Source organism: Chiloscyllium plagiosum, chromosome 6 (assembly GCF_004010195.1).
Source record: "Chiloscyllium plagiosum isolate BGI_BamShark_2017 chromosome 6, ASM401019v2, whole genome shotgun sequence".
Taxonomy (NCBI): Eukaryota; Metazoa; Chordata; class Chondrichthyes; order Orectolobiformes; family Hemiscylliidae; genus Chiloscyllium; species Chiloscyllium plagiosum.
This window is the reverse complement of record NC_057715.1, coordinates 17,658,977-17,681,362: the sequence shown is the minus strand read 5'-3', so window position 1 is coordinate 17,681,362 and position 22,386 is coordinate 17,658,977. Positions and strand designations below refer to the sequence as shown.

General features: G+C 40.7%; 1 protein-coding gene across 3 annotated transcripts in view; it reads right to left on the bottom strand.

Annotated features, from left to right (window-relative positions):
* Positions 1-18,079, bottom strand: part of LOC122550502 (solute carrier family 15 member 1-like) — a 65,068-nt gene extending 46,989 nt beyond the window's left edge. Inside the window, exons 1-7 of one of the 3 annotated variants that reach the window (XM_043691322.1) lie at positions 17,945-18,079; positions 16,094-16,240; positions 13,928-14,138; positions 13,682-13,719; positions 4,679-4,763; positions 3,423-3,564; positions 1,055-1,174 (exon numbers count right to left, since the gene is read on the bottom strand). In XM_043691322.1, the coding sequence (XP_043547257.1) occupies positions 1,055-1,174; positions 3,423-3,564; positions 4,679-4,763; positions 13,682-13,719; positions 13,928-13,934 (392 nt within the window). In that variant the 5' untranslated portion in view covers positions 13,935-14,138; positions 16,094-16,240; positions 17,945-18,079. Of the gene's footprint in view, positions 1-1,054; positions 1,175-3,422; positions 3,565-4,678; positions 4,764-13,681; positions 13,720-13,927; positions 14,164-14,300; positions 14,320-16,093; positions 16,241-17,944 lie in introns of those variants that run through there. The other 2 variants (XM_043691324.1, XM_043691323.1) reach the window with 2 other exon arrangements.
* Between the last annotated feature and the right edge of the window lie 4,307 nt (positions 18,080-22,386).

Here is a 22,386-nt window from a genome sequence, read left to right as displayed (position 1 = left end):
AACATTAGATGGATCAGGATTGGCAGATATGCTAATAGATTTAAAGCAAATTACAACAAAAATGGATCATTGCAGAGAATTACATAGAATTTACAGTATGGAAACAAGCCATTCAGTACATTCCAGCTAATTGTCACTATGTATACTTGACACAAGCCTCTTTCTACCCCACTTTATCTCATCTTTGTATTCTTTTTTCCTTCATGTGTTTTCTGTCATGCATTTTTCTAGCTGTACCTTAAATGTACCAATGCCATTCACTTCAACCACCCTCAAGGCAGTTAACACCCAAATTCCACATTTTTGCCACTCTCTGGGTAAATTCTCTAAAAATTTGGATTAAATCTATGAGTGACAATCTTATATTTATAAGGCCTGATTGCTCTTCAACTTCTCTTGTTGTGTTATGGCATGGACTTCAGACCAAACAGGTAGGGGTACCTTGAAGATAGTTACATGATATCACGACATGAGATGTTCTGGTATAAAGGTAGATAGCAAACTCTCAGTGCAATGGAGTTAGTGTAATGTGTTCATACAGTCACATGTGTATGCAGTTTACAATAATTTCAGTAAGCACCAAACCTATACTAGGTGTAGGTCAATGATATTATCACAAGGTTAATATTGTTAATGGTATCTTCAAGACATCTATCTCAACAGGAACACAATTTTTGTGGTATATGCTATGCCAGCTAATACAGAGAGCTGGACTTAAATTGTAACATACTGGCAGTTGTGCTTGTCCCAAGGAATGACATCATAGTGGCATGTCATCTGTGTTCTCCAGGAAAGAGACACAGCCTGTTCATATTTCCTGACTATCATAAATGCAGTTCCGATATCATTCTCGTGTATTGACTTTACACATTACTCAGCCTCTACATCATTGTTATAAAGTGATGACCAGGATCATGTATAGGAATCTGATTGTGCTCTAACCAAACTTTAATATAAGATTAGCACAGCTTCCTTGCTTTTCCACCTAGAAATGTACCCCAGAACTTGGCTGAATTTTTATGTGCGTGTTAACTTGCATTGCTAATTTACTCACATATGAACTGATAGATTATTTGGAAGACCATTGCCTTCAGTATCTGTAATATCTGCAATGCCGCTGATTGATATCACCAGTTGTCCAATTGTATAGACAATGGACAGGTAGATGATAGTCCTGTTATGAAAGAAAGTTAAATTTAGTTGAGCCAAAAAAGTTCAACTTGTTCATTAAAATATAAAATGCATGGCACAAACATAAAACTGTGCACATCCTAACAGTCTTGAAGAAGGGCCTGTGCCCGAAACGTCGAATCTCCTGTTCCCTGGATGCTGCCTGACCTGCTGTGCTGTTCCAGCAATAAAGTTTCAACTTTGATCTCCAGCATCTGCAGACCTCACTTTCTCCACATCCTAACAGTCTCCCTTTCTGGCAGCTATGGAAACATTTTCCATAATGTGCACCTACATACAAAACCACAATGTCTGACCTGCACAACACATCTGCTCATTTATATTCCTACATCTCACCTCTTTGCAGTACAAATTGCTGTTATGTTGATTGCCTGAGCTAGAGAAGATTGGCCAACTTCATTATTTTGTGAGTAATGCGCCCATTTCGATGCTCCCCAAATAATTAAGAAAACAAACCAATGTGTGCATGGAGACCAGAGTAATGGAAATATACAATCATAGAAAATAGGAGCAGGTGTTTGGCCGTTTGAGCATGTTTTGCCGTTCCATATGGTCAGGACTGACCTTCCAACTCAATATTCTGTTCTCACTTTCTCTACGTGTTCTATGATCCCTTTAGCCTTAAGAACTGTTTGTAACTCCTGCTTGAAAACATTATTTTGGCCTCAAATGAGCTTTTACTTCTACCTGGTGTCACAGGTTATTGGTTTCTTAAGTTTTGGCAGCTGTAATTTTAACCTCACTCAATCACTGGCCCTCACACCAAAATTACTTTCCATTTAAAACAGTGGCCAGCAATACCAAACAGGCTGCAAAATCAGCACTCCAAATGATTCAGAGCTACCAGACGAGTTAGCTTAAAATTAGTTCCACCTGTCCTTGACACTGGTTGGATCACCAGGAGGATGTGCCTTCCAGCTGTAACTCCTATTTGCTTAGTGTGAGAGGATGGAAGACGATTTCAGAGTATCCATTAACAAATGGATTCAGAAAGGCAAAAATATTCTGTGCTATTATTAGCAAACTGTCAATATCTTTATCATCACCAGATACATGTTCTGATTCTGCTTGTAATTGATCAACTCTCCCATGCACCACAGCCTCCAATGACTGTGATTGAGAGTGGCACCATAGTAGTTATATCACTGAGCTTGGATTCCAAAGGTTAGGATGAAAGATCTAGTGCAGCGAGATCAAACTCCACCATACCAACTGGAGAACTTGAATATAATTAATTAATCAAGCAAATCTGGAGCTCAAAGTCTAGACTCAGAAATGGTGATCATAAAACTACCAGATAATTGGACAAATTAAGGAAGGAAGTCTGTTTCACAAAGTCTAGCTTACACAAAGCTGCTCCTTCATAAAAACCCACCTAGTTCACTAACACCCTTCAGAGAAGGAAATTTGCCAACTTTACCTGGTCTGGCCTACATATGGCTCTAGCCCCACAGCAATATGATTAAACCTTAACTTCATCACATGATTGTGGAGTTCATCAGGTGGTTGAAGGAGTGGCACTCTGAAAGCTAGTATTTCCAAATAACCCTGTTGGACTACAACCTTGTGTTGTGCGATTTTTAACTTGGTCCACCCCAGTTCAATACCGGCTCATCCACATCCTTCTTTTTTGAAAAATTGCTTATTTTCATGAGACATGGGTGTCTCTAGCAAAGCCAGCAAATTATTTCCTGTCCCTATTCGCCCTTGATCTGAATGACTGGCGAGGCCATTTCAGAGGGGAGTTAAGGGTTAATCATATTGCTATGGGGCTAGAGCCATATGTAGGCCAGACCAGGTGAGGTTGGCAAATTTCCTCCCCGAGGGATGTTAGTGAACTAAGTGGGGTTTTATGACAAATGACAATTTCACATCCACACATTTTATTCTTATGAGTTGAATTCATATTCCACCAACTTCTGATTGTCACTATTTCGCTTGAGAGAAATGGCAGATGTGTTGAAATTGTAGAGTGTAGTACACAGAATTTGACACAATGCTCCAAATGAAGGCAAACTAGTGATTGATAAAGATTTAGCACAACTTCATGCTTTTGTACTTTTTATAAAGCCCAAAGTCCTGTATTTTTTAAACCAGCCTTATCAACGTGTCTTGTGACCTTAAATGATTTGTGTATATCTGTTCTAGGTCTCCATGTGCCTGCATTCTCTTTACATGTTATTGCTGTAACATAGTTACTTATTAAGTATCATTATTTTTAAAATACTTACTTGAATTTTCCCAACCAGGAGTCAGCAATGATTGCTCCAATGATTGGTGTTAAGTAACACAGAGCAACAAAAGCATGATAAATGGCAGTTGCAAAATCCTCAGTCCAGTGCAGAAAATAACGGAAATAGAGGACAAGCACAGCTGATTAAAGAAGACAAAGAAGACAGACTTGTTAGATCAGAAGACTCAGCTGTTAAGAAATGTTCCATCTTTATTAAAATAGCATGCTAACATGGAGGCATTGAACTGTATTGTTGTATAATATTTCATATCATCTTCTCTCGTGTTGCCCTTTAGTTTTGTACTTTCAAGCTTCCTCATCTATGTCCATTTCATCTCTTCCATGCCAAAACTTTTGTCCACATCTTTACTTGCTCAGGACTTGACTAACCCATTGCTCTCCTCGCCAGACCCCACCTTAATTCCACGCACTGTCAACTGATTGTCTATCCACCAATGCCTTAGTTTTAAAATTCTCATTTTCATATTCAGATGGCTCTGTGGCCTTGCCCATCCTTATCTCTCTCTAATTCCTTCCAGCCCTATGATCCTCCAACTCTGGCTTGGTGCACGTTCCTGATTTTATTTGTTATACTGTTGGCAGATGTGCCTTTAGCTATCTAGGCTGTAGGCTCTGAATTTCCTTCCCTAAATTTACCTGTCTTTCTCCTCACTCACACATTTGCTCTCTACTCCTTGAAGGTCAGAAGTCACACAACACCAGGTTATATTTGAAATCACAAGCTTTTGGAAAGTAGTAAGGTGAAAGGCTGCCAAAGGGGCCAGCCTCTGAAAGCTTGTGATTTCAAATAAACCTGTTGAACTATAACCTGGTGTTGTGTGACTTCTGACTTTGTCCATCCCAGTTCAACACCTGCACTTGCACATCATGGCCCCTTTAAGGCATTCACTGAAGCCTAGCTTTTGACTGAGATTTTGTTCACCAGTCTAAAAATCCCCTTTTGCAACCCAACATTAAATTTCAATCGAGTAACCTGCCTACGAAGTGATTTTGGATGGTTTATTAAGTTAAAGGCATTTTGTAAACGCAAGTTGTTATTGCTGGTTGGAGTTGCTCGCTGTAAAGATTTTATATACAGTCGCATTTTTACTCATGTTATGAATTAGGATGAAGGATCGCAGTTACCACATTCATTGTTCAACAAGTGGATGCCACGTCAAATATTTGCTCAATTCTGTACAGCTGAGATCCAAGTGAACCAATTCTTTGTAAGTCTCAAAGTTATTATAGTACCTCGCATTCCATAGTAGGAGAATCTTTCACAGAATTCATTGACCACGATGAAGAAGATGCTGATGGGAAATCCAAAACAACTGGGCTGTGAGGAAACAAATGATTGAAAATTGATCTCTAGCAAAAGTTCCAATGAAAATAAATGTCTGTCCACCACAACAAAATAACTAGGTAACAAGATAGTGACCACCTGTCCAATATAGAATACTGTTTCTTGGTTTTGAGAATCTATAACCTATATATTGACCTCAAACAGATTTTTTATGGACAACTGGCAAATTGTATTGTTCATGTTAATTGTTGCTTTGCTGATTTGACAGAAATACCTGACTGAAGGCAATACAGTATAAGCAGAAAGTGAGGACTGCAGATGCTGGAGATCAGAGTCGAGAGTGTGGTGATGGAAAAGCGCAGCATCCTGATGCTGCCTGACCTGCAGTGCTTTTCCAGCACCACATTCTTGACTCTGAAAGCAATATAAGACTTGCACCACATAACTTCGTCCATGACTTCTGGACACCCGCAAAGCCTCAGAAGCCGTGAAGTAGTTTCAGAAGTGCACCCCTTGCCATGCTATTCCAGTATAGCTACACCACTGGCATCTGGCCTATTGTGTGAAAAGTTGGCCTGTTGTATCATGTATACAATATACAGGATGAATCCAACTCAGCTAACTACTGTTCCGAGTGTTTAATCTCGAGCGTCAATAAAGTGATGGAAGGTGTCCATCAATAGTAATCTACTCAGGGAAGCCGAGTTTGAGTTCCACTAGGGTTACGTAGCTCATTACAGCCTTATTTTAAATGTGGATGAAAAACCTGAATTCCAGAGGCAAGATAAGAGTGACTACTCTTGACAACAAGGTCACATTTGACAGAATGTGGCATCAAGGAGCTCGGGCAAAACTAGAGTCAATAGCAATCAGGGAAATATTTTCCACTGATTAAATTCACACATGGCACATAGGAAGGTGGTTGCTGTTTTTGGAATCAGTTGCCGCAGCTCCAGGACCTTTCTGCAGGATTGTGTCAAAGGCACAGCCACCTTCAGCTGTTTCGTAGATTCTCTGCAATGTTGAAGTAGGCCATTTGGCCCATTGAGTTCACACTGACTTTCTAAAGAGCATCCCACCCAGACCCACCCCCTACCCTAACCCTGCAACCTTGCATTTCCCATGGCCAATCCACCTAGCCTGCATATCCCTGGACACTATGGGCAATTTAGCATCGCCAATCCACCTTTTCTGCACATGTTTGAAATGTGGGAGGAAACCAGAGCACCAAAGGAAACCCACACAGTATGGGGAGATTGTGTAAACACCTCACAGACAGTGGTCCAAGTGTAGGATCGACCAGGTCCCTGGCGCTGTGAGGCAGAGTGCTAATCCCTGAACTACCACGCCTCCCTGATCGGCAATGACTTCCCTCAGTAATAAGGTCAGGAATGGGGATGTTCACTGATGACTGCATAGTGTTTGACACTATTTGACACTCCTCAACTACTGAAACAGTCCAGGTTCGAATGCAGCTAGATCTGGACAATATCAGGTTTTGACTGAGAGGTAGCAAGTTAAATTCCCACCATACAAATGCCAGGCAATGACCATCTCCAATGAGAGAGAAACTAACCATCATCCCTTTACAAACACACAGGTGGCCTAGTGGTATTATCGCTAGACTGTTAATCCAAAGACCCAGGTAATGCTTTGTGGGTGGCACGGTGGCTCAGTGGTTAGCACTGCAGCCTCACAGTGCCAGAGACCTGGGTTCAATACCTGCCTCAGATGACTGTCTGTGTGGAGTTTGCAAATTTTCCCCGTGTCTGCTTGGGTTTCCTCCGGATGCTCTGGTTTCCTACCAGCATCCAAAGATGTGCAGGTCAGGTGGATTGGTCATGCTAAATTGCCCATAGTGTTAGGTGTGTTAGTCAAGGGTAAATATAGGGTAGGGGAGTGGGTTTGGATGGGTTACCCTTCAGAGGGTCGGTGTGGACTTGTTGGGCCAAATGGCCTGTTTCCACATTGTAGGAAATCTAATCTAATCCGATGGCATTACCATCATTGAATCCTCCACTATCAACAATTTGGGAGTTATCAATTTCCAGAAACTAAACTGGACTAGCCATATAAATACAGTGGCTACAAGAGTAGACCAGAGCCTAGGAACCTGCAGTGAGAAGTTCACCTCCTGACTCCCTAAAGCCAGTTTACCATCAACAAGACACAAGTCAGGATGCTTTGTCTGGATGAGTGCAGCTTTCTTAGAAGAGTGAGGGATGACTTAATGAAATATCTAAAATTCAGAATGGCCTTAACAAGGTGAACGTCGAAAGGATATTTCTTCTTGTGGGTCAGTCCAGTGCACTGTTTTAAAATTAGAGGTTATCCATTTGGACAGAAATGAGGAGTATGAATTTCTCTGAGGGTTGTGTGATTTTCTGAACTCTCTGCCTCGAGATGGCAGTAGCCATGGGTCATTAAATATCTTTAAGATAATTTCTGGACAGGCAGGGAAATCAAGAGGTATTGGGGTTAGATGGGAATGAGGAACTCGAAACACAAGCAGATCAGCTGTGACCTTATTGAATGGCAGAACGTACTCATGGGGCTGAATGGCCTACTTCTGCTTCTATTGGATATGCTGGTATGGATGTATAACCTCAGAACAATCTTCCAAAAACCCGTAATGTGCAATACCATATGAGCAGATAATCTGTCTTTTAGAAGTGATATTGGTAAAATCAGCTCCAACAGTATTGAAATATCTGAAGTTGTTAAAGGTACTTTATAAATGCAAAAACAGAAGTTGATGGAAAAGCTCAGCAGGTCTGGCAGCATCTGTGAAGAGAAATCAAAGATAACATTACGGGTCCAGTGACTCTTTCTCAGAACTTATAAAAGCAAGCCTTTTTATCTTTCATTTACAAATTAATTTGCTTGCAGATAAATCTTTCTTAGGTTTGTTTTTGTGCTTCTGATTTAGTCAATTCCATGTAAACCTTTTCTGATACAGTAATAGCTCACAGAGATGGGTTAAACCCACTGAAAACCCCTCAGTGGTGGTTGTAAGGTAATGGTTCTGAAGTGGTTTTTTAGATTAGATTACTTACAGTGTGGAAACAGGCCCTTTGGCCCAACATGTCCATATCGACCTGCTGAAGCGCAACCCCTATATTCACCCCTTCACCTAACACAATGGGCAATTTAGCATGGCCAATTCTCCTGACCTGCACATCTTTGGACTGTGGGAGGAAACTGGAGCACCTGGAGGAAACCCATGCAGACACAGGGAGAATGTGCAAACTCCACACAGTCAGTCGCCTGATGTGGGAATTGAACCCGGGTCTCTGGCACTGTGAGGCAGCAGTGCTAACCACCGTGCCACCCACGGTTAATATTTGGCTGTACCCATTCTACTGATGACTTTTTTTTCTCAGCATTTTAAGGAACACATAAATCCAAACCAGGTCCCTAAGGTCCTCATAATTAGACCTGACTAAATGTAATTGTATATATCGCAATAAATTTTCTTAGTGTCTAAGATTTGTGCTCTTCTGTAAATACTCTAAGGTATTTCATTCTGTACCCATAACTACTATATAAGCCCAAGACAAAGCACTGATACAGGTGCCACTCACAATACTCACATAGTATGGCATATTGGTATAGTTGGCAAATCACAAGGTACCAGGTATGATCATCTGGGAAATCACAACAGATGACCTCACCGGAATAATAGACTAAAGAAATTTATAGGACACGTGCGCGCAGCAGGATGATCTGCAAGGCAGGTTAATCTTTGTCCTCTATATGTGTACATATGTGCACTTTGGTGATAGTGACCACAATTCAGTCATATTGACAATAGTAATGAGCAGGGATAGGTATATACTACAGGGAAAGAGGTATAACGGGGGAAAGGGCAATTATGATGTGATTAGGTAAGATTTAGGATGCATGGGATGGGGAAGATAACTGCAGGGACTGAACACACTTGAAATGTGGAGCTTATTCAAGGAACAGCTACTGGGGATCCTTGATAAGTATACATCTATCAGGCAGGGAGGTAGTTGTTGAGAGAGGGAGCTATGTTTTACTAAAATTGAACCTCTTGTCAAAAGGAAGAAGAAGGTCTTTGTGAGGATGCGATGTGAAGGCTCAGTTATAAATTAGCTCTCAGTTATAACTTGAGAGTTATAAATTAGCCAGAAAAGATCTAAAGAGCAGTCGAAGGAGATCCAGGGTGGCGGGAGGCATGAGAAGTTGTTGACGGATATGATCAAGGAAAACCCTAAGGCCTGCTATAGGTATATCAGGAATAAAAGAATGACTAGAGTAAGTTTAGGGCCAATCAAAGATGGTTGTGGAAAGTTGTGTGTAGAGGAAGTGCTTAATGAATACTTTTGATCAGTATTCACATTGGAAAAGGGCAATGTTAGTGAGAATACGGAGATACAGGCAACTAAATTAGATGAGATTGCGGTTGACAAAGAGGAGGTTTTAGCAATTTTGGAAGATCTGAAAATAGATAAGTCCCCTGGGCCGGATAGGATTTATCCTTGGATTCTCTGGGAAGCCAGGGATGAGATTGCAAAGCCTTTGGCTTTGATCTTTATGTCATCATTGTCGACAGGAGTAATACCAGAAGACTGAAGGATCGCAAATGTTGCTCCCTTGTTTAAGAAGGGGAGTCAGGCCAACCCTGGTAATTATAGGCCAGTGAGCCTTACTTCGGTTGTGGATAAGGTGTTGTAAAAAGTTATAAGAGATAGGATTAACAATCATCTGGAAAGGAATAACTTGATTAGGGATAGTCAACACGGTTTTGTGAAGGGTAGGTCGTGCCTAACTAACCTTAATGATTTCTTCGAGAAGGTGACAAAACAGGTGGATTAAGGTAAAGCGGTTGATGTAGTGATTATGCACTTCAGTAAGGCATTTGATAAGGTTCCACATGGTAGGCTATTGCACAAAATACAGAGTTTTGGGATTGAAGGTGATTCAGTGAATTGGATCAGAATTTGGCTAGCTGAAAGAAGACAGAGGCTGATGGTTGATGAGAAATGTTACCAATGGTGTGCTGCAAAGATCTGTTTTGGGGCCACTACTGTTTGTCATTTTTATAAATGATCTGGATGTGGACGTAGAAGGATGGGTTCATAAATTTGCAGATGACATTAAGGTAGGTAGAGTTGTGGATAGTGTCAAAGAATGTTGTGGATTACAGAGGGACATAGATAAGATGTAGAGCTGGGCGGAGAAGTGGCAAATGGAGTTTAATGCGGAAAAGTGTGAGTCATAGAGTCATAGAGATGTACAGCATGGAAACAGACCTGTCAGTCCAACCTGTCCATGCCGACCAGATATCCCAACCCAATCTAGTCCGACCTGCCAGCACCCGGCCCATATCCCTCCAAACCCTTCCTATTCATATACCCATCCAAATGCCTCTTAAATGTTGCAATTGTACCAGCCTCCACAAAGACTTTGTCTATTTATCCTATCCATGCCCCTCATAATTTTGTAAACCTCTATACAGTCACCCCTCAGCCTCCAACGCTCCAGGGAAAACAGTCCCAGTCTTTCAGCCTCTCCCTATAGCTCAAATCCTCCAAAGCTGGCAACATCCTTGTAAATCTTTTCTGAACCCGTTCAAGTTTCACACGAGGTAGTTCACTTGGGAAAAAATAACAGGAATGCAGAATACTGAGCTGCTGGTAAAATTCTTAGCAGTGTAGATGAGCGGAGCAATCTCAGAGTCCAGGTGCATAAATCCCTGAAAGTTGCCACCCAGGTTGATAGGGTTGTGAAGAAGGCACATGGTGTGTTGTCGTTATTGGTAGGGGGATTGAGTTTTGGAGCCAAGAGGCCATGCTTCAGCTGTACAAGGCACTGGTAAGGCAACATCTGGAGTATTGCATGCAGTTTTAATCACCACATTATAGGAAAGATGTGGAAGCTTTGCAAAGGGTTCAGAGGAGATTTACTAAGATGTTGCCTGTTATGGAGCGAAGGTCTTACGAGGAAAGGCTGAGGGAACTGAGGCTGCTATCGTAAGAGAGAAGAAGGTTGAGAGATGACTTAATCGAGACGCATATGATAATCAGAGGATTAGATAGGGTGGACAGTGAGAGCCTTTTTCCTTGGATGGTGAAGGCTAACATGAGGGGACATAGCTTTAAATTGAGGGGTGATAGATTTAGGACACATATCAGGGTAGTTTCTTTACTCAGACAATAGTAGGGGCATGGAACGGCTTGCCTGCAACAGTAGTAGACTCACTGCTGTTAAGGGCGTTTAAATGGGCATTGGACATTCATATGGATAGGGCATCAGATTAATTTCACAGGTTAGCGCAACATTGAGGACTGAAGGGCCTGTACTGCGCTGTAACGTTCTATGTTTGATGCGCTATAAGTTTCATTATTTACGTGTCAATGTTCCCAATGTCAGTCATGTCCCATTTGAGACATTTGAGCACCGAGGCCAACTCAGACTTGCAGCACAGTGCTGATATTGTGCTGTACTGTCAGTGTTTCTGTCTCCCTATATATTTTAATGAAGGAGTGGTGTACTGTCAGTATTTCTGTCTCCCTGTACAGTACTGAAGGAGTGCTGTACTGTCGGTGTTTCTGTCTCCCTGTACAGGACTGAGGGAGTGCCGTACTGTCAGTATCTCTAACTCCCTATATACAGTAACAAAGGAGTGCAGAACTGTCAGTGTTTCTGTCTCCCTATATACACTAATGAGGGAGAGCTGTACTGTGAGTGTTTCTGTTTTTTGGATATGACATTTAACTGCGACCAAATCTGCCCTCTAAAGTGGCCTTAAAAAATCCTTCAGCACCATTTTGAAAGGAGCAGTGATGTCCTGGCCAATATTTCTCTCTTAATCGATACTTTATCTGGTCAGTGCTCGTTGTGACATTTTGCTGTGCACAAGTTGACTGCTATATTTCCACACTATACCAACGACTGTGCTTCAAAACTCATTCATTGTCTGAAAAATATTTTTGGATGGACTGAGGTCATGAATGGCATTATATCGTTTGCCAATGAAAGCAAATTGAAACTCTGCAATCCAAATGCAGATTAAAAGGAAGTGCTGCACCTTGTGGCTACTTTCTTATTATCTCCACCCAGTGAAAGTTTGGGCACCAAGGAAAGCCTCCTGTCTCAAAATTTCATAGTTCCTGGAGAACCTGGAACATTAGACAATGCATAACTTGATAAATCAGACAGCTTGTAGCAGGCACTGTGGAAGGATAATAGGCCAAATGAAATTCAAAACAGATAAATGTAGTACATTTGGCGATCATGGAGGTGCAAGTCCAATTGGAATGAAGGGATGTCACATTAAAGATTTATTTATAACTCTTAGTTGCTTCCCAGGTTGGGAAGGCCATTACAAAGGCAAGCAAAGCACTAGGCTTTATTCCTGGATGGGGTAAAATTGAAAAGTAAAGAACTTATGTTAAACCTGTACTGAATCTTGGCTAGATGGTGCCAAGATTACATGTGATGCCAAGATTAATTGTCCTTGACTGGGATGTTCCTTCTATGGCAGATGGTACCAGTGAATTAGGATCTATTCTTTCTCAGGGTTATTTTTCTTTGCTCTTCACTTGATGCTTCAATGTTAATGTTTCCAAATAAGCAAATATGCATAGGCTTCCTAGCACTATCACATTAATAACTACTTGTAGTTGAGTTGAGACCAGAAATTTGATGAGTGGATGTCTCAGTTTGTTTTTGAGTACACAGTGTTGCTCAGTGGGTAGCACTCTCAGCTCTGTCTCAGAAATTCATAGGCTCCAAGTCAGTATGAAGCACAACATTTAACATGTTGCAGAGGGTGTGCTGAACTGTTGGAGACACAGTCTTTTGGATGATACATTAAACTGGGACTCCATTTGCATTCTCAGAGGGCTTAAAACGTCCTATTTCATTATTTTGCAAAAGAACAGGGAAGGTCTCTCCAAAGACTTGGCCAATATATATCCCTCAACCAATATCACAAGAACAGATGATTTGGTCACAATCACTTTCCAATTTATGGGAGCTTACTGTCTATAATTTGGCTGCAGTGTCTCCTACAATACAATCGCTGCAGTTCAACAAGTGTTTTATTAACTGAAAAACACTTTGGGTCATCTTATGGGCTATATAAGTATAAATCTCTTCTAAAACAGATATATTTCTGTTTGTGCTTCAGTCAGAATTCCAGAACGTAGTTTCGTGGAGATTAAACCAAACTGTGTTAGGTAATAGTGAAAAGCAATGCTAAATCCTGACAAACGAACCTGATTTTAGTACAGTGCAATGTGCATTATAAATAACAATGCTCCATGTAAGACACCTCCATTATAGAATCATAGAGTTTTGCAGTACAGACAGACCCTTCAGTCCAACCAGTCCATGCCAAACATAATTCCAAACTAAACTTGTCTCTCTTGCCTACTCCTGATCCATATACTTCCAAACCTTTCCTATTCATGTATTTATTTAAGTGTCTTTCAAATGTTGTAATTGTACCTGCATCCACCACTTCCTCAGGAAGTTCATTCCACATGCAAAGCACCTTCTCTGTAAGAAGTCTGTCCCTCACGTCTTTTTAAAATCTCTCTCCTCTCACTTTAAAAATGTGGCTCCTCGTCTTGAAGTCCCAATCCTAGGAAAACGACGCCTACCATTAAGCCTATCTCTCTCTCTGACCTTTGAATGAAGGTACATTCCATCGGCAGATAGTCTGTTAATTGCTGTTACATTAATACTTATTTCTTTGAAAAAAAATGCCATAGGATAAAATTATTAAGAGAACACTCACACTGCCAGTAAATAAAAACAAAAGACTGACATGAAGCTAGACCAACCAGAACGCTGAACAACTAGATCCCCATCTCTGAATTAACAAATTGCAGATTATAAATTGAGTTATAAGACCATCTCGCAAAACATTTGACCATATACAAAAATGAAAAAAATTGAAAATGATCATTACCAACCTTTGAACTTGTCGCTTCCTCATCTCTGTTCTTTTTATCTGTAGGACAGTTTGAAAATAAAACAGAAATGAAAAGTTAATTTGAAATGTTGGAATTTAATTAAGTGAGTTTTATAACTGTTCTTCACTGACAAACTGTTCAGCAAGTTGTCATTAAATATATCACAGTTTGACAAGGCAGGAAACTTGAAAAAACAAGATCCATTTGAAATGAACAGAATTTCCATGCAAAACTGAAGGCACCAACCTTTCATTTTTTGCAGCTGGTTATGTGTCTTGCTCTTCCCTGGAAATCTAAACTTGAAAAGAGGACGAGCAAAGTGTTGGCATCAAAATTTAAAGTTCGGACCTTGAACTTGGCTCATTTTTAATCAGTCAGGTGACCAAGGTGGATTCCCTCATTCAGCTTGATAAGATTGACAGCTAAAATCCTCAAAATAGCAGCTGTTGTTGCTGTCCTGAAAGGAGAGCAGAATTAATTTTGCAACACACAGCGAAACAAAATTCAGGTAAGACAACAGTGAACATGCACAGACACTCCCAGCAAAAAGTACAACTTTCTTCATCCGTTTCATTACTGATTGACAAGATGAGCTATTTTTATAACTCATTTTACTAACTTGTTCATAAAAAACAGAACTTCTCCAGTACTTGATTCCCCGATGACAATTGCTATTTATCAAACACTAAAAGATATGTTAAGACTCCCACAAGTTACTCTGGATGAATTCCATCTGTCTGTGAGTCACTTATGGGTTTGAGATCTCATTTGGCTTGCAAATTGCTTCAGCAAAAGAATGCCCAGTTTATTTGTGACATCATGTAATTCACACACACCGCAACAGAAATTGCTGCAAATGTTAACAGAGTTACAAGGAGAAATGTGATAGTTAACCCTGCGATTGGAGATCTGTGGATACAACTGATCTTGAAAACAGAAAGACCTCTCAATATACAGATTGAAAGATCGCAGGGAGAGAGGGAGCAAAAGGTCCAGGTGAAGAAAATAGCTCAGTCAACTGAAAGACACTGTACAAATAAAATGCAAGTCTTCCTTCTAATTATATTTTCTTCCCAGAGATTTCCCACATCTCTAGAGGATAATAGCAAAGCTTAGAATATTCTTGCCTAATGTTGCATGTGCAAACATTTTAATTACCCTAGACCCAACTACACAGATGCTGCCAGACCTGCTGAGTTTTTTCAGCAATTTCTGTTTTGTTTCCAACTAAATAGAATCTTTATTTGCTCTTTCACAAATCACAATCCTTCCCATCGTTTGGTGAAATATCTCAAGTCTATTATTATGTGCTGAGTGAAGGAATGCTGTATGTTAAATATAGCAAGCCAATTTTTGTTAATTTTCATGCTGTATCACGTAGTCATTAGTTTACAACAATGTTTTAATTCATACATATCAGCGTATCATTCTATTTTCTCAGTCATGTTTATCTACTTCTCCTTAAATTCATCAATGGCAACAAGGAGAATTTGAAATTATGCAACACTTTTAACATGATGAATCACTTCACAGGAGGTAAATTGACATCGATCCACATAAGGAAACATTAGGTCAGGTTGGTCAAAGAGAGTTTGAATAACATCCTTAATGGAGAAGGATCAAGGTTGAGAAGTTTAGGGAGAGAATTACAGAGCTTTAGCTCCAAGCAACCAAAGGTGAAATAGTCAATATTCAAAGTACGATAACTCTGATAATGTGCATTTCTGATGGAAGGTTCTGAATTCACCAACTGCACTGACTCAAAAGGCAGTGACTAGTAGTGCAGAACCCCAGGCTAATGTTCTGGGACACAGGTTTGAATCTCAGTGGTGAAACTTGAATTCAAAAACATCTGAAATAAAAGACTTGCTAGTTGACCATGTAACCACTGTAGATTGTATAAATCTACCTGGTTCACTAATATCCTTAAGGGCAGGTGTTTACAAGTGAATCCACACCCAGAACAAAGTGGTTAATCCTCAACTATGCTTGGAAATGGCCAGGCAAGCCACTCCATTGTTTCAAAATGGTATAAAGTCTAAAAAAGGTACTAAAATCACGTAAATATCCTATATTAACACAAGAACTGGAACCAACAATGACAAACACAACCCTGTCAACCCGACAAAGTCTTCTTTACAAATATCTGGCTGTCTACCAATATGACAAAATTGGGAGACCGGTCTCACAGACTAGTCAAACAACAGCCTGACATAATTATACTCATGGAATTGTACCTAACAGACAATGGCCCAGATGACAACATCACCATCCTGAAGTGTGTTCTGGCTCCCAATCAGAGATCACTGCATGCTAAAAAGTCAAGAAGGAATGGCCCAGATATCCTTAACATTAACTTTGTATTCCATTAAATCTTATAGTATAAGGTCAAAATAACCTCTTACTGTTTACCATTTACCACCTTTGTTTGACTGATGAAGCAGTACTCCTCTTTACTGAAGGACAGTGGCAAAGGCTGTTTTGAATATCCTGTATTCAGTGGCACCACTCCTTGACTGAGCTGGCTGAGTCCTAAAGGACACATCTACTCGACTGGGTCTGCAGCAGGTAATGAGGGAAACAAGAGGGAAAACTCCACTTAATTTTGTTGTCACCAATCTACCCTGTCAGAGATGCACGTATCCAAGGACCCCAAATCCCTTTTTGCTGTAGCTTTCTGCAGTCTTTCCCCATTTAAATCATATTCAGCTCTTCTGTTCTTCCTGCCAAAGTGCATAACCACATAATTTCCCATATTATATCCGATTTGCCAAGCTTTTTCCCATTCGCTTAATCTGTTCATATCCCTCTGCAGAATGTTTGTGTCATGTTCACTACTTCCTTTCCCACCTATTTTGTGTCATCTGCAAATTTGGCAGTAGCATATTCATGCTTCATTGATTCTGCTTCATTTTACTGTCCATTTCCAAATGCTTTGCTATCACAATAGACTTTAACACTTTTCCGATGACAGACATTAAACGAACTGACCTACAACTAATCGTCTTGTGACTTCTTCCCTTTTGGAATAAGGTTATTAGATTGGCAATTTTCCAATACTCTGGAACTTTGCTAGAATCTAAGCATTTTTGGAAGGTAACTACATCCATGTGAGTTTCTCTATGACTTTTTTCCCCGAGTGATAATTATTGAATTTCTTCCCTTCCCACCTTTAGCTCACAATTGTTTAGTGTTTTTGCTGTTATGAGTATCCTTCACTGTGAAGACTATCGCAAAGTATTTACTCCACTCTTCTGCCATTTCATGGCTCCCCATTATTATTTCCCCAGCCTCATTCTTTAAAGGGCTTGTGGTCATCACTTTGGCCTTTCTCTTCCTTTTATACATTTAAAGAACCTCTTACTGTCCTTCATATATCACTTGCTAGATTGCCCTCATTTTATTTTCTCTCTCTTTTTATTTGGTCTTCTTTTGTTGATTTTTATAACTTTCCTAATTCTCTGGCTTACCACTAATTTATGCCACATTGCATATTTCTTCTTTCTAATTGATGCTATCCTTAACTTTCGTTGTTAACCATAGTTGGTCTATTTCCTTCTTAGAATCCTTCTTTCTTACTGGCATATATCTGTACTGTGAATGCTGAATAATTTTCTTAAACATCTAACATTGCTCCTTAACCATCTTTTATGCTAAACTCCTTTTCAAGTCCACGCCAGGCAACTCTGCCCTCACTCCCATGTAATTCCCCTTTTTCAAAGTTTAACACAATTATCTCTGACCCAAATTTCTCACTCTCAAACAGAATGTTAAATCCTGCCATATTATGGTTACTGTTCTGTAGGTGATCTTTTACCCCAAGACCATTAATTAAACCTGCCCCATTATGCATTAGCAGATACAAAATAGCCTGATCCTTGGTTGGATCTACAACTTATTTTTCTTGGAAACTATCCTGATTTCACTCTATGAGTTCTTCGTCATGGCTACCATTGTCAATTCGATTTTCTCAATCTACATGAAGATTAAAGTCACCCATGGTTAATATACTGTCGTAGGTATATGCCCTTATTACCTCCCAATTTATTTGCTGTCCTATAGAAAAGCCGTTGGTAGGTAGTCTATAAATTGCTTCCACCAGTGTCCTTCCCCCCTTGTTATTTCTTACATCCAATCACATGGATCCTAAATCATTTGATCTGAGACCATTTCTTGCAATTGTACTTATTCTATCTCATATGAGCAAAACTACCCCATTGCATTTCCCTTCCTGCCTATCCTTTTAAAAACAATCACACGTACCTGATTATTTAGTTTCCAACTTTGACCTCCATGTAACTATGTCTTTTTAATGAAGTCCTTTCTTTCACATTGATGATACCTTCTATTGTAAATAGCCGAGAAAACTGTGGATGCTGTAAGTCAGAAACAAAAATAGAAATTGCTGGAAAAGCTCAGCAGGTCAGGCAGCATCTGTGGAGAGAAATCAGAGTTACTATTTCGGGTCGAGTGACTGTTCCTCAGAACTAATGGTAGCAAGGGAAATGTCAATTTATAGGAGAAGTAAGTAAACAATAGGTGGGGATAGAACCCAAAGAGAGAGGAATTGGACAAAGGAATGGATAACAATCTGGCTAGAAGAGTGAATAGCTATTAATGGGGGTTGTTAATGACTTACAATGAGTTGCATGTAAAAACTGACTGCGTGTTAACAATGCCTGGTGAATGGGTGTTGGGATAAGGACATGGGAGAGCTCAAGTTCTAAAGTTATTGAATTTGATATTGAATTCAGAGGGCTGCAGGGTTCCCAAGTGGAAAATGAGATGCTGTTCTTCCAGCTTGCATTGAGCTTTGCTGGATCACTGCAGCAAGCCTGAGACAGAAACGTCGGACAGGGAACAGGGTGGTGTGTTGAAATGGCAGGCAACTAGAAGTTCAGGGTCTTTTTTGCAGACAGAACATAAGATGTTCTATAAAGCAGTCACCTAGTCTATACTTTGTTTCCCCAATGTAGAGGAGAGCACATTGTGAGCAGTGAATGCAGAATTTTAGATTATGAGAAGTGCAGGTAAAGTCCTGCTTCACCTGGAAGGTGTGTTTAGGCCCTTGGGTACTGAGGAGGGAGGAGGTAAATGGACAGGTGTGACACTTTCAGCGGTTGCAGGGGAAGGTGGTCTGGGGCTGTGGGGGAATGAATGGACCAGGGTGTCCAGAAGGGAATGGTCCCTGCAGAAGGCTGACAAGGGTGGGAGCGGATTATGAGGCTGGTGGTAGCATCTTGCTGGAGTGGCGGGGATGGTGGCGAATGATCCTCTGGATGAGAATAGTGGTGGGATGGTAGGTGAGGACAGGGGTGACCCTATTGCAGTTGTGGGAGGGAACAGAGGGGGTAAGGGCCGAAGTGCAGGAGATGGGTTGGACTAGGTTGAGGGCTCTGCCAACAACAATGGGAATCCTCAGTTGAAGGAGAAGGTGGACATTTCGGAGGGTCCCTTGTCGAAGTTGGCATCATTGGAACAGCGATGGAGACAGAGGACCTGGGAGAATGGAATAGAGGCTTTACAGGAAGCCAGATTTGAGGATGTATATTCCAGATAGGTATGAGAATCAGTGGGTTTCTCGTTCTCTTAGTGGTCAGTCTATCCCCAGAAATGGAAACAGAGATGTCAAGGAAGCGAAGCGAGGAGTCAGAGATAGACCAGGAGAAAGTGAGAGCAGGGTGGAAACTGAAAGCGAAAACGATGAACTTTTCCAATTCCAGATGACAGAAGGAAGTAGCACCAAAGATATCATCGATATATCAGAGAAAGAGTTGTGATTGGGGGACGGAATAGGATTGGAATAAGGAATGTTCCACATACTCCACAAAGAGACAGACATAACTGGGGTCCACGTGAGTACCCATGGCCACCCCTCTGACCTGGAGAAAATGAGAGGAGTTAAAAGAGAAATTGTTCAGGGTAAGGACAAGCTCAGCCAAGCGGAGGAGGATGGTGGTGGGAGGGGACAGTTCAGGCCTTTGCTCCAGGAAGAAGTGGAGAGCCCTGAGACCATCCTGGTGGGGGATGGATGTGTTAAAGGGATTGCACGTCCATGGTAAAGGGGAGACAGCTGGAACCTGCAAACTGGAAATTCTGAAACTGGTGCAAAGCCTCTGAGGAATCGCGGACGTAAGTGGGCAGGGACTGGACTGGGGAGAAAAGACCAAGTCAAGGAGGAAGAGATGAGTTCTGTGGGGCAGGAGCAGGCCCAAGTAGTCTGTTTGTGGATTTTGGGAAGGAGGGAGAAGCGAGCAGTGAGGGGCCAGGAGACCATCAGCTTGGAGGCAGAGGAGAGATCATCAGATGAAATGAGGTTGCTGACTGTAGCTGACACAACAGCCTGAGGTTCCATCATGGGGTCATGGTCCAGAGGGAGATAGGAGGAGTTATCTGAGAGCTGGCACTCAGTCTCTGCAATGTAAAGGTCAGCCGGCCAGACAACAACAGCTCCGCCCCTATTAGCAAGCTCAATTACAAAGTCAGGATTGGATCTGAGAGCATGGATCACAGTCAGTTCCCAGGACGGTTGGCTGGAATAGGTGCGGGGGTCAGAGAAATTGAGGCGACCAATGTCACGTCAACAGTTCTCAATGAACAGGTCAACTGCAGGAAAAAGGTCAGAGGGAGGGGTCCAGGTGGAAGGAGAGTGTAGGAAGTGGGTGAAGCCATCTGTGGGACAGCGAGAGGACTCTTGCCCAAAGAAATGGGGACGGAGGCGAAGGTGATGGAAGAAGAGTTCAACATTATGCCATACCCGAACTGTATTCGGTGGGGACACAGAGTGGGGCACCATGACTGCAAAACTAACATCATGTGAAATTTTTCCAAATGAAAACAAGTTGTAATCTCAAACCAGACACATCACAAATATTTGTTGACACATTTCACCGAAATTCAACCACAGCAACATTAATGCGCGAAAACATCATCACCCACATCAAAGGAGATCTTAGGAGTTACTAAAGGCTTTGTCATTGAGGTAGATGGGGGGGGGGAGGGGTGTCTTAAAGGAGGGGGTCACTATTTTTGTAGAAACTGGTCTCTGCACATTTCTTCTATGTTATTTGAACAGGTTCACCATTTAATAGAGGACTGCAGAAACATTTCTATGCAGCATCCCAAGCTAACAGAAAAATGATCACCAGAACATCCATTTGTGAAATAAATAGAGCTGTGCATCAAGGTTCAATAAGTACCTTGCAGGATTTAGCAACTGCTTTTAAAAAGTTCAAGAAATTCTGATTCAAATCTTTGACTTATGCAAAGGTAAGCACCGAATCAGTATTTAGTATAAAGAAACCACAATTCATAAGCACATTGCAATTAATGTTATCAATTCACTCGTCCAGAACTTTTTAAAAGTAAAATGAATGAATTATGTTGTAAATATTTCTCTGATGATTTTTACCTTAATAATTTTCAAATGCATTTAACATTTTCTTTTCCAGTCATCAGCCTTGCATATAATTCCCAGAGAAATTCATTATTCTAAAAAAGTGCGTTACTGTTTGAAACGGGGAGTTATGGTTTCTGTATAATTATTCTAAAGTGAATTCTGTGATTACCGCCCTAATCTATGGCTGCAATCAGACCACAGTGTACAACACAAGAACAGTGAAGTAAGCAGAAACTCCGTTAAACAATTCATGCTTTTACCTCAATCAGCACAGTCTGTATCCTAGAGTAGAGGTAGTCCTTTGTTATGGGATAAAATGTAATGTTTTGTAGATACAAACCATTCAGCCCAACTAATCTATGCCAGTGTTTATATTCCACAAAACTCTCCTCCTGTTGCTCTTCATTTCATTTCATCAACATACCCTCTATTCCTTTTGCTTTGGGTTTATCTAGCTTCCTGTTAAATGTAGCTACAATATTTGCATCCAATACTCCACGTGGTAGCAAGTCAACATTCTGGGTAAATGAAATAAAGTTGAATTCCCTGTTGAAAATACCAGTGACTATTCCATATTTAAAACCACCAATCTAGGCCTCTTCATAAGTGGAAACATTTTCCTAATGTCCACTTTATCATACCCTTTCATCAATTTTAAAGAACTCTATTTGGTATTTTGACTATAATCCCTTTTATAAATGAAAACCTGATAGATACAATTGTAACAATTCAATTACAACTTGTAATTAATTGATGATTATAATTGTGTTAGTAGGAAGGGATTACTTCGTTTCGGGTTACTTCACATTTTGAAAACATGCTTGTCGAACCTTTGATAATTTTTTTGGAAGCAGTGGAATGCATGTACATTAACAGTGTTCTGGTACAGTTGTTTAAAAAAGCAAGTAGCAAAATGTAGGACTTACCTTCTTCCATATGTGACGGTACAGCAAGAGTGTGGTTAGGGAGGAAATTCTAAGATTTGGACCCAAACATAATGATTCCAGTATTTGAGAATATACTTCCTTGATTTCCAATGACTTCAATATTACCAGGGCTCACTGATACCATACTTGGTCAAGTGTTGTGATGTACAAGGCAGTTGCTCTCATCTCTGGACCTGAGCCCTTTTACCTATAATCTGACTAAAACTGTAATGAGATCTGGATGTGACCCTGGCAGAACTTAAATCAAGCATCTTTAAAAAGGTTATTGGTGCGTAGGTCTGGTTGGTAGCACTATCGACAACACCCTCTATTAATTTGTTGATGGGAGTAGACTGAGAGAGTTGCATTTGTCCTGCTTT